General features: G+C 44.7%; 1 protein-coding gene across 2 annotated transcripts in view; it reads left to right on the top strand.

The window, feature by feature from the left end:
- The window catches only part of CGNL1 (cingulin like 1), a 77963-nt gene extending 68130 nt beyond the window's left edge, over positions 1 to 9833 (top strand). Inside the window, exons 15-19 of one of the 2 annotated variants that reach the window (XM_079953184.1) lie at positions 448 to 531; positions 2112 to 2236; positions 3844 to 3952; positions 4980 to 5143; positions 5767 to 9833. In XM_079953184.1, the coding sequence (XP_079809310.1) occupies positions 448 to 531; positions 2112 to 2236; positions 3844 to 3952; positions 4980 to 5143; positions 5767 to 5902 (618 nt within the window). In that variant the 3' untranslated portion in view covers positions 5903 to 9833. Of the gene's footprint in view, positions 1 to 447; positions 709 to 2111; positions 2237 to 3843; positions 3953 to 4979; positions 5144 to 5766 lie in introns of those variants that run through there. The other variant, XM_079953183.1, reaches the window with a different exon arrangement.
- The last annotated feature ends 3417 nt before the right edge of the window (positions 9834 to 13250 follow it).

Here is a 13250-nt window from a genome sequence, read left to right as displayed (position 1 = left end):
GGAAGAAGTTCAAGAAACGCCCACTGACGGATTCTGCCAGCGATTGAGACTGCCACGGATGGGTGGCTGTCTGGACAGAAAGGGTTCACCCAGGTAACTCAGCCAGGTGTGGCGATGACTTACGCACGAGCAACCCCCTAGAACCATTACAGTGGAGTCCGTAACCTGAAGTGTCTGTAACCTGAGGTACCACTGTATCACACCTGGGGACATGCTGTTGCCCTTGTGCCTTGCTGGTGGCTTTCAGGAAGCCCCTGGTTCACCACTGTGGGAAGCTGGACTGGATAGGCCTGCTTGGGTCTGAGCCACCTGCGGGTCTCTTTTTAGTGGCTGCAATTCTACGGCACTGCCTGGAGCTGTAGAGGAGAGTGTTAAGACGTGTTGCTAGGTTGCTACCCTTTGGAGGTTTCAGCCTTTTTTCTTTTCTTTTTTGCTTATCGCCTACAGATTGAGCAAATGCGGAGTGAGCTACTTCAGGAAAGGGCTGCGAGGCAAGACTTGGAATGTGACAAGATTTCGCTGGAGAGGCAGGCAAGGATTGCGACTTGTTTTGTATTCAGGCTTGGGGTGTTTGATGCCAGGACTGGACAATGGGAAATATGGATGTTAGCAGGCAGTGCCCCAGACTGTGTACTGAGTGCACTCCCAGTGCCATGGAGTGGGCAGAGCCTGGCTCAGCCTCCCCCAGCCTAGATCCCTTCAGATAGTTTGGGCTGCCACACCCACAGTTGTACTCCCAGTATCTTATGGCTGTGCTGGCCAGGGCTGCTGGGTGTTCTCCAAAACAGCTGAAGGGCATCAGGTTGGGGAAGGCTTGCCTAGGCCCACACCTTCAGGGTTAAGGAGCAGAGCTGCCTCCTGGCAGGGGGGTTGGACACCAGTGCCTCTTCTCTTGGAAATTACACAGGAAAAATCCACCCATAGCCATCCCAGCTTAAACACTTCAGGAGCAGAGTGCCACCTAGTGGTGGACATGCATCTTAGCTGTCCAAAACTAAAGGCTCAGCCAGACATCCTTTTGTCCCACCAGGCACAGGTCCAGGCTTTGAAGCTCTGTGTCCGAGCAGTTTCTTTTTTGGCCCAGCACTTTCCCTGCGTTTGCCTGCTGAATTGGAGAAAATGGCAATCGAGTTTTCTGCAGATTGTCCAAGCATTTTCTGTTTTTGTTTTTGTCCCAGCGCTTTCCTCATGAAAACCCATGTTTTACCACTGAACTGGAGCAAAATGACAAAGAGCTTTAAAGTGCAGATCTGTGTCTGAAAAGTGCGGCAGTATCTGAAATGTGGATGATCCCTACGTGTGTGTTTTTCCTTCTCCAAAGGATCCACTATTTTCTTTGTGTTTGTGTAGCTTCAGCATAGAAGCCAACTCCTACGGGCCAAGGTCCCTTCCGCCCCCCCTAAAGTATTTGACTTCCCCCCCAGGTTGATGGCCATTGCCATTCAAATAGGGTTTGTGTGCACTGTGTATTGTGATTATGTGAGGCGGGGCTTAGCTAGGCCCCCCCCAATATTTTATTCAAGTCAGCACCCGTGATCTTCAGCAAGACTTTCACTACATGTTGTGAAATACAGAAACTTCACATCTATAACTTCCATATCCACAACAGTTTCTGCCAGCCAGTAAAAGCCACCAAAAGAGGTGGGTCTTTAAGGCCCATTTCAACATATAAAGGGGTGAAGTTTCCCTGATTTCCCGTGGGACTGAATTTCACAAATGTGGGGTCACTCAAGAGAAGGGCCTGTTCTGTGTGCCCAGCAACCTAAGCAGGGCCTGTGAAGCAGATTGTTAGGCAAAGGCAGGTTGATCTGAACTGTTGATCCTTTCTGAGGAATCTTAAGGGCTTTCAGGGTTATCACAGCACTTTGCATCAGACCTGGAAGGTACGAAGGTCAGATCTGAGCAGTGGGCCACAATCCCCTCAGAGGTTTCCATTAATCATCATGAGAGACTCTTCTGACAGAGTGTGACTCATATTAACTGGGGAAAAGAGATGGATGCCATTCGCCAGTCAAAAAGTCTAGGGCATGCAACTGCCCAGGCCCCGTGCTGCACTGCTGATTTGTCCACAGACTTACCTGCTCAATAAGCTCTGCATATTCTTACTCTAGAACAAAGACCTGAAAAGCCGGATCTTTCATCTTGAAGGTTCTTACCAGTCCAGCAAAGAAGGGCTTCTGGTTCAGATGGAAACCAGGATCATGGAACTGGAGGAGCGGCTGGAGAATGAAGAGAGGTAAAGCAGACTGCAAGACCACCCAGGGAACACCATGTCCCAGTCAGAAATTCATCTATTTTAAGAGTCGCAACAAGCCTCTCATCTAAATACTGGAGACCCACCACCTCTGTTAGCTTAAAAAAGAATTGAACCTATTTCAAAATTGGTACCGCTTACAATATTTCAAATCAATATAAAGTTTATAATCCACCCATCCAATAAAAATAACACAACAGCAGAGCCACATATAAGAAGAACAGGTAGTAGAAGCAGACCGTCCATACTTACTGGCAGTGGACATCAGAATATCTCATGTTGGAGACACACCATACGGAAGGGCTGTTGTCTCCATGCCCCGGTTGGCAGACTTCCCACCTTCCCACTTGTCTAGACAGGCCTTTGATACAGAAGTGTTCCAGGTCTTCCTTACCCTTAGAGAAATGTAATTCGTGGGTTATTTTCTCTGCAATACCCAGTCGACATATTTTTATTCCACAACGAAAGGTTTAAGTCCAGTAATATATTTCATTTCTGGGCCAAATAAGTTCTTTTTGTACCCGGCATCCACATAAGAAGTTAATTTGATCTGAAAATTGCTGTTTGATCATCCCATAAGTTCAAAATGACAAGTTGTGGGGAAGCTTGGATGGAGTACCGTATTTTTCGCCCATAGGGCGCACCGGCCCATAGGACGCACCTAGTTTTGGAGGGGGAAAATAAAGGGGAAAAAATTATTTCCCCCCCAGGTGCTGGGCTGGGGCGGGGGAAGCCCGAGCTTCCCCCGACCCCAGCCCCCAGAACAGGCAGCTCTCTGCAAGCCTTGGGAGACCGGCGCGACTTCCCACCAGGCTCCCACGCCTTGCGGATATCTGCCTGAAGCCCAAACCAGGTCGGGGAACACCAGGATGGCGGCGTTGCACCTCCCCGCTGTCCCCCAAGCTTGTGGGGCTGGCGGCGGGGAGAAGCACGCTTCTCCCCTCCGCCACCCTCCAAACCAGGTCGGGGAACCGAAGCCCGGAGTGCGATGTGCAGCGCGCCCCAGGCTTCGAGATGCAGGCTGCTATCCGCAAGCCTAGGGAGCCCGACGGGAACTCCCGCGGGCTCCCAAGGCTTGCGGAGAGCTTCCTGAAGCCTGGAGAGCGAGAGGGGTCAGTGCGTACCGACCCCTCTCACTCTCCAGGCTTCGGCAAAAGCCTGCATTCGCCCCATAGGACGCACACACATTTCCCCTTCATTTTTGGAGGGGAAAAAGTGCGTCCTATAGGGCGAAAAATACGGTATTTAAAAAAAATAAAAATACTTCAAAAACACCACTCCAAAATTTGGATGTCAGGGGCATTCCCACAAAAATGGAAACATGTCCCCCTGCTACTGGAGCTGCACCAACAGCCCTGTGGGGCAATTGATGTCATGTGTGAAAGCTGCCCAGGCGTACGATGCTACCTTGCAGAATTTTTAAGGAACATTCCCTTACACAAACTGAGGTTGATTTATAGGGCTTAAGTACCCATGTTGCATTCTACTCTGAGTAATCTATTTTCAATTGTAGGTCCTTCTCCCAGGTAAGTGGAACATTTTTTGGTTCCTACCTTGCTGTCTGTGAGTATGCCCTTCTCTTTTCCTAGGGATCGAGCTAACCTCCAGCTGAGTAACCGCCGGCTTGAAAAGAAAGTTAAGGAGGTCATGATGCAAGTGGATGATGAGCATCTCTCTCTGACAGATCAAAAGGACCAGGTAAGGAAGGAAAGCATCTCTTGGGCTATTGTAGTTACCAAGGATTTGTCCCCCAAATTTACTTTTATTCAGTTTATAGCTCACCCTTCATCTTGGGACTGTGAGCCGCCCCAGGAACTCACTAAAGACACTAAAACCATAACAAATATCACACAATATGAAATGGCTTCCATTTTTAAGAAAAAAGGGCGCTGGTAGTCACCATGAAGTTGTTACAGTAAGTGCTACACTTTTAGCATTTTGGGTGTGTGTGTGCCAGTACTGCATAGAAGAAGAAGAAGAAGAGTTTGGATTTGATATCCCGCCTTTCACTCCCCTTCAGGAGTCTCAAAGCGGCTAACATTCTCCTTTCCCTTCCTCCCCCACAACAAACACTCTGGGTGGTGAGTGGGGCCAAGAGACTTCAGAGAAGTGTGACTAGGTCAAGGTCACCCAGCAGCTGCATGTGGAGGAGCGGAGACGCGAACCCAGTTCTCCAGATTACGAGACTACCGCACACTGGCTCTCTTCTGTACTCTTCTCTCTTCTCATACTCTTCTGTACCCCCAGAAAAAACCACCGAGTACACCTCTGCTTTTTCTTGTATGTTGCATCCAATGCCTTCTGTTGTTCTAAAGCAGGGATTTGCCCACATGGTGTCCTTCAGAGTCTGGGACTCCCATCAAGTCCAGCCAGCCCAGCCAGTGATGATGTTGATGATGGGAGTTGCAATCCAGCAGCATCTGATACGCACCACTTTAGTGACCCATTTATTTTCCAAACGGTAAAATGCATACATTCATACATACTCGGTCAAAGGGACCCCATGGAGGGTTGGTCACTTCTGGAGCAGGTCCTTCATCTGGATCCAATTCCCAACCTCTGGCAAAGGCTTTGAGCTTAAGCTTTTTTCTGACCATAAAAATAGCATTTCCCATGATTACTCCATTGCTCACATAGGCTCCATGCCCTCCATCAAGGGTTGCTGAAGATGACTGACCCCTTGTCCTCCCAAGCTCTAACTGGCCCCTTTCTTCTTATTTCTCAGCTGAGCTTGCGTTTGAAAGCAATGAAACGCCAGGTGGAGGGAGCAGAAGAAGAAATAGATAGGCTTGAGAGCACCAAGAAGAAGCTTCAGAGGGAGCTGGAAGAGCAAGTTGACTTGAATGACCAACTGCAAGGACAGCTGAATGCAATCAAAAAGGAACTCAGGTGGGAAAGGAAGAGCCTTGGGACCCAGAAAGGCTTTCATCAACCCTTCCCAAGATCTGGAAAGTCACAGCTCCACTTGCCACAGTGGCTCCTTGCTCATGGGTTGTATGACCCAACTCATTCTCCTCATTCTGGATCTAAGAATCTTTGTTTGGAAACCTTAACCAAGCTGATTGTCCCTGCCCCTTCAAATTTATAATTTTGGGGTTCCATGGCACTTTGGATGGGATTTCCCTGTACCCTAACATTCAGCCCTCTGCTGGGAACTAGTTTAAAATGTCCAAATTTGGAGCTTTCCCTCAAATTCCTTCCAGAAAAATGTAGGACTTAAGTGTCATACCAGAACCTTCACTGCTGAGTTTCTAAGGAGCTTATTTTTGTGTAAACATTCAGAGAAAGAGGAACTTTGCAGAAAGGGGCACATGCCCAAGATTGCAGTGCTCATTCTGGTGTTCCCCCCCGGGGTGTAGAGGAGACAGTTGCACCTATTTTCCTAGCCTTGTAGGCATTGGAATGGCTCATTCAAATCAACCAGCGTCTTTAAAATACATCATGAAAGCAGTCCAAATATTGACAGCCAGCTTATAAAGCCACACTAACATGTTTATATATTTTTGCTTTAGCAGGCACAAAAAGACCTCTAGTAAAATGCTGAATGACCTTGAAGATGACGACGACGACTTCAGCACTGATGGGGAGAGCCTTTATGAAGCACCTTCAGGATTTAAATTCTTAAAGGACGATGATATCAAAAGCTAAAAATTCAGCTGTTCCATGAGTTGTGGATGTTCAGCCTTCATTGTTGAAAAGCAATGAGCTACGGACTCTGGAAGCCAATGGCTGCAGGAATATTGGTGCTGGTTGGCATTTATATCTCTCTCCACAGTGTGCCATTTTCAGACTTGAGATATTTCAGAAATAAACAGCCTAAAACACAAAGGATTTGCTTTCCAAACCCAAAGCTGCCTGCAGCCATAGAGAGTACACCACTAAATTAGGATGACGTTTCTCAGCAGAAATAGGATGGTTGCTAAAATTGTGTCCTAAGGAGCCAGCGCCTTCTGTTTCTAAGCGTGGTTAAACTGCATCCATCTGACATGGATGCTAGATTTTTTTTTAAGAGAGAAAAGGCGTATTTAACTGATGTAACTAGAGGAAACTGTATAGAATGTACATATTTTAAATTAGATGTTTTAATTGATCACACTATAGCTATTTTTGTAAAGCTTCCCGTTTTTATAGAGCACATGCAAAGTACTGAAATCTCTGCTGAAATATCATACTATTTTTCAGCTTGAAAAAGCCTTACATTCCAAGTATTCAGCAAGCAAGGTTTTAGGTCTCCAAGCAAGCGAGACTCTGTGGGAGGGTTAGAAAAGCTTTTATTCCCAGGGCTCATAGAACATAAAGAACAGGTTTTGAGCCAGAAACTTTGGATGCTGCTATTCCAGTCCCGTCCTTGGTTTTCAGGAGTGTGTGGATGCACTCACTGTGTCTTTCATACTGATCCTGCCGTTTCAGTGAAGAAAGAGAATTTTTGGAGCTAGGTCTGCATCCCAGGAGCGATGACCTCCACAGGAATGAGCTCCCATGGATCTCAGCAAGGCTTTCCTGACATATGGAAGTACAGCAGTTTGTGGTGCCTTGAGCTTCTCTCACATCTAAATCCTCTGCTGTTCATGAAAAATGAGTAGAGAAAAAACGGTTCTCCTCTGGATTTGCAACTTATTTTTTCCTCAACAAAGCCCCCCTATTTTCAGTTGGTCCGTTTCATTCTGACCCAGCAAAGCCCTTGAGAGCAAAAGAACCAGGTGATTTCCTGCTACAGCCAGGTACAGAATCCCCGACTCTTTACTCCAGTTCTAATGCACTCCCACTTCTGGTGTTTGAAGCTGGGTACACATCATGTTAGCCATATTCTATATGAGTCTTAAAGTTTTTGCACAAACTGATATACTGTTTTTTGATGCATTTCCCCCAAACCAGCTTCCATCCCGATTCTGAAAACTTAAGCTGCAGTTAAGCTGAGGGGTGTACATTTGAGACAGTCATTGTGCATTTGCAGATGACACCTTCATGAATAGGATTTTCTGGGGAGGGGAGAAGGGGTTGTAGGCACAGAAAACCCAACAGGTAATGTGCATCAGGTCCACCCAATCTCTGGTGTGCACAGCAACATGCAAATGCAACTTGAAACACATGGGATTGGGGGAAGCAACCTCGCTGTGTTTTAAGCTGCTAATGTGTACATGGCCAGTCTTGGACCAGAAGCTAAAACAAGCCACTTTGTTCTAAATGGTTTACCAGATCTACTGTTGTGGACCACAAAGAACTGCACAACAAGCATACTGTATAAGGAACAGCTATCCCACCCTGACTTTGCATTTTATCTACAGGCTTTTATAAACATGCTTTTGTGTACACTGGGGAGGCTAACCTGTGGCCCTTCTGATGATGTTAAACTACAGCTCCCCTAGCCATTCTTGACCATTGGCTATGCTAACTGGAGCTAATGGGAGCTGCAGCCCCACATCGTCAGGAGGGGAACAGATTAGCAAGGATTAAACACACACAGAGAGGTTTTATTGCAATGCCATATTGCCATCTATGCAGCTTTGGTATTCTACAAAAGGAAGCATCCTGATTCATCAAACTGCTATACCGATGAATGCTGAATTACATGAGAATTATGTTAATTATAATAGGTGGCCAACTTTGAGGAGTTAATCAGTTTTGGAAATTCATTGCTCAAGATGTTGAGAATGAACTCCAGTTGAATGCTGCCTAGTTAGCAACAAAAACAAGTATGTCTCAAGTGTACTTGGGATTTTAAGTAACTATGGTTATAATAACAATGAAAATCTTGGAAGCAAAAAAATGTGCATATAGGTCCACAGTCGCACTGTTAAGGGAACAAAGATACCAATTAAAAAGGAAGGGTAAGAAACCATTCCTGATGAAGGAAACTTTGCTTCTGTATTGGAACAGGTAGAGCAGTGTTTGTATGGCTTGAGTCTTACATAAAAGCAATTAAGCCTCCAGAATGCCACCCATTGTGCATACATTAATAAATTCCCCACAGCCCTGAAATTGGCAGTACCCTTTAATAGGAGAAGGAGCCTTAGATGAGTCGCAGGACTATAAGGAAAGTGGGCAGGGGAGGACATAAGTCTGTGGAGTTTGTTTGATCATATAAGCAAAATCAAATCCAGGCACTGATTATCCCGTTAGAAATGGCAGCTCCTGGGCTGCTGCAGCAGCTGACTTTGTAGCCTGACGTTCATGCTAAGAGTTCCTAGGGGCAGGTAGAGGCTTCGAGAGAACTGGAATTGGGATGCCATGGAGGTCTGAAAGAATCTGAAAGCACCCAAGTGGTTTTCCTGTGGAAGTTTGATTGGCAGAATAGGCTGGTCCATCTTATAGGGCAGCAGCTGTAGGGAATGGGAAGGGGATTCTAGGTACAGCCAGAGCACCAACTTTGTATGCAGAAGGGCCCCCGTTCAGTCCCTAACCCCTCCACATGAACACAGAAAAGCGCTGCTGCTTTGGGTCAAAAAGGCTCTTCCAGTCCAGCATGCTGCTCTCATGGTGATAAACCAGGTGCCTATTATGGGAATCCCACAAGTGGGACCTGAGTGCAACAGCACTTTCCCCGCCTGCGATTCCCAGCAAGTGGAATTCAGAGGCATGCTGCTTCCCACGGTGGAGGAAGAACCATGAACCATAGCCTTATCATCCACGAATTTGTTCAATCATCCTTTAAAGCCATCCAAGTTAGTGACTCTCCCTACCTCTTCTGGGAGTGAATTACATAGTTTAACTATGCACTGTGTAAAGAACTTTCAAAATACTTGTTATGGGTATCTCAGGTATGCTGGGGGGGGGGGAACCCACCTGAGATGTTGGAGAACCACTACCCATCAGAGTAGCTCATACGAAGCTAGATGATACTCAATATGAGGCAACTATTTCTGTTCAAATAGGAAGGTTATACTGTGCAAATCCGGTGAAAACAAATCTGAATTATGAAACAGCACAGTATCTCTTGACAATGTAACTGCATAGGAAAAGTTCTTAGTGGCTGGTGCCTGGTGTTCATGAGTGAGAGGCAAGGTGGCATTTGGGGTTTTCTACCTCAAGTCAAAGAGAAATCTGTACATCCTGGTTAATAGGAATAACTTGTGCTGTAAGTGTGCAGGATTTCCAGTAGGTATTGTGGTTCCTGCCAAACAGTGTTATTTTCAGTCCTCTCTCTCCGTTCCAGCCCATCAGCATCGAGAGGATTGTCACTAATATCTGTAGGAGGCAGATTGCACCATACTCGGACAGCATTTTTAGAAGGGAAAAAGAAACTGGAAGTCTATTGTGTTGACAATCAATAGAGGCTACCTCTTGTGGTTTTATGTTTGTTCTGAAACTATCATATATACATTATTTTACACTAGTGTTCAGCTGTCCTTCCAGAAATATAGGGCAGAATCTACCAGGAGGTTCCCTTCCAAAGTCCCTGTTCATGTCAAGGATTCATGCAAGAGAAATCTCCTTGTGGACTCTGCCCATAAACTGATTCACTCAAGCCATTTGTGTGTGGGGAGGTGGGAAATCAAATAATTCTGGCAGCTACCTCCAGATATGCTTAAACTGTAAAGGACTAGTCATTCTGAAATAAAATTACATTGGCTAAATATCATCCAATTTTGGAGTCTCTTTGTGCAATTCCAACACCCTCTTTCTTGAGAGTAGAGGCACCCAGTGGACAGTGATAGCCCAAACAGAGTTGGATCTCGAACATTGTTAAGGGTGGCAGAGTGGAAGACAGTTCAGTGGGAACTTTTATATAAGCCCCATGGAAATGGGTCAACAGGAATAGGCTTAATGGATGAATAACATTCCCTCCATCTCTTCACAATGAGAGAATGGAAGCATCCTGTGGGTTCCTGTGCTTTTTCCTTCCCTTTTTAGTATTAAGCATGTTGCCACGTTATGCCTGCACTGAGATTAACAAAAATGGTGGTAACCTTTTAATCCAGTAGAAAACTAGCTACAAGCCTCTTTTTCAAAAACTTGTTTAAAAACCAGGCATGGTTGGCAGTGGAGCTGTCATAACACTACATCAAAGCAGTGCTTTTCTTCTAGAAAAAAACATGCCAGTACAGCATAGCCTTGAGTATCCCCAGAAAATAGCACTGCATAAAACAGTATGTCCTCTGTCAAAGGAGAAATTTAGTACAGTCAAACCTCGGTTTTCGAATGTCTTGGATGCCAAACAATTTGGAAGCCGAATGCTATAAACCTGGAAGTGAATGCTTCCGTTTTCGAATGACTTCTGAGGCGCATTTTTCATTTTCCCCCATTGACTTTGCAGCCAGCCCTTTGATCCTGTTTTCGAATGTTTCAGAAGTCAAACGGACTTCTGGAACAGATTACATTTGAAAACCAAGGTTCCACTGTAATAGTTAAAATCTGACAAAAGTGGAGAGGCCTTTCAAAATGAAATCCACTTAATGGACCATCTTTTTTCATGTGATGTTTGGTTCCTTTTTTCTCCCATTTGGCATACCTGTGCATGAAGATTGGTAGGAGGTAACATGGCAACTGAGACAGTTGTGCAACTACAGGAGTTGGCTGGCAAGCTGTTGTGAGAACAAGAGAACATAATTCCTGGCCAAAGAAAATGCAAAGAAGGGGGGGGAGGGGAAAAAAGGAATATAAAACAATACGATGCAAAACATTGTTTCCAACTAAGTCAGCCTCAGAATATACCTACTGTATTGAAGTCAACTAGCTTAAAACAGTCACGTCCATTGATTCTAGTCAGTCTACTCTGGGTATGACCCACTATGCAACATATCACTGAGTATAAAGTAAGTGATTTTATTTTAAAACAATGTCAAACAATGTCTTGAAATAAGGATACTTGACTTCTGAAATAACAATGGGATATTAGCTCTGCCCAAGGAATGACGGAGGGCAGCAACGGCTGGGAAAAGATAGATAAAACATTTTACAAGGACAGGAAGGAACACTATGGCCAGAATAATTGTCACACACAAGAGGAATAAAGATAGTTTGAATGCTTCACCTATAGATTTATAAATCACTTAATGTGTCAAGGCAAATGGATGTCGTTAGCATTGCAGTTGTCATATAAGGGATTGTTATTTTGACTGGGATGTAATTGAGATGAATAAGATTTTGGAATGCAGAAACAAAGTAAATAATCAAACCATCAATGCTAGCACACAGGCCACCTAAATTATATAATTGAATGATTGGGATTAGTAATTGTATTATAATTTGGCATTGTTATAATAAGGCTATCATTGGATTATTGTAATTGAAAACTAATAAAAATTATTGTTAAAAGAAATAAGGATACTTAAAATAAGGATAAGCTACAGGGAGCCTCAGTTGTCAAAGGCTTCCACCTTCATGAAACATACAACTTCTGTGGTAACATAACCATGGTTAAGTCAAAGAATGGTTTGCAACCTCACTTGAAATCAGTTTCATAGCTTGATTTGTGGCCAGTTCCTAAAAATGACACATGGCCTTTCACACATAACACTAAGCCATACCATGAAAAATGTGTGGTCTCTGGGAAATAACATTGTGTACCTTGCTGATTCGGTGAGAGTTAAGTCATGCTTTAACATTGTTATGTCTGAACCTGGACTCATAGTTATTTTTAATACTTTTGAAGCCAACACAGAGTGGCTAGGAGGATGGATCCGTGTTGTGTGAATAGTAGGCTGATTGATGCTGGACCTCTTGGTCATTTCAGTTAACACATTTCAATTTAACCATGGGAAGATAGAGCTGCCTATGTCTTCTTTGGAAGGTCTGTCTCAAACTCTGAAAGCTTTAGTCTGAAAATTATCTGGATCTTAGCATCTCTCCGACATATTTAAATCGGAAAATCTTGTTAGGCTGGTTATGCGATTGCTTTTGGTCTGACCGTTTAACTTGGTATGTGAATCAGATCTATGTGGAATAGCCTATTTCCGTGGAAATTACAGGAGTAAATTTCCGTTTACTACTACTAAAGAGCTCACATGCAAGAGAATATTGGTTGTTACTGAACTGTAGAACAGAATGGATGATACTTGAAAATACTAGGAAGAGCTACTCAGGAGGTCACATAACTAAGAAATCTGGGTGTGTTTCCATGTCTTCTCCACAGTAGGACCTCTCATTAAATGATGGGTGCTGCTACTACATACTACAGAACTTATCACAAAATGATCCCTCCTATTGGATTAATTGTAAGTCACTTGGTCACCAGATCTCTAGTTCTTTCTTCTAAGCATATTCTCCATGCTGATATTCAGTCGTTAGAAATAAAAATTTAATAGGACAAGGAAGTGCATACATTTCTCTTGCACTCTTACTCTATTAAAATTCAAGGTCACCCAATTAAGTTAATAGGCAATAGGTCCTAAACAGAAGTGAACCACCCTGTGATCTTCGGATGAAGGGTGGTATTGGTTGGCATCTGTCCGTCTCAAGAGTGCGCCTCCAGAGATGAGGTCAAAGCACTGTTAGCAGCACCAGTGACCTCCCCACTGCACAAGCCCAGGAAGTGTGTATGGCGGTCCTGGGCTGCCAGATGACAAGACCCCCACTCTCAGCCTTGCTGATGTGATCCAAAGGAAAACTGAGCAATAGGTTTGGCACCAGCTTGACTGCAGGTGTTGCCAGGAGACATACAATGTGCCATCCAACCATCTTAGGGACTCCACTCCAATCTGTGTAGAATTTACTCCTTAGCCTTTTCCTATCCTGAAGATATCTCATAAAGCAGCAGTGGTTTCAGATCAGTTTTTTCATTCTCCTAGATTGGCTACCCTCCCACGTTGACAAGCCCAATCTGCCCCTCACTTTCCTCTACAGCACATGCAGAAACTGCCTTTTTGACTGTTAGACCCACCTTGGTCTCATCCACTCAATCCACTGGAGCCTGTCTTAGCATGCATGGGAAGTCCCTAACACACCAAGGGTTTGAGATCCATTGGCTACTCTCACCTGGTTTAGCTGGCCAGTCAAAGCCATTTCCCAGGGTGTGGCTGCTGTCACATGCTGACAGCTTCTAGAAGCCACAGGTGAG

Source organism: Podarcis cretensis (genome assembly GCF_951804945.1).
Source record: "Podarcis cretensis genome assembly, chromosome: 14".
Classification (NCBI taxonomy): Eukaryota; Metazoa; Chordata; class Lepidosauria; order Squamata; family Lacertidae; genus Podarcis; species Podarcis cretensis.
The sequence above is the reverse complement of the archived record's forward strand: the minus strand, read 5'-3'. Positions and strand labels throughout refer to the sequence as shown.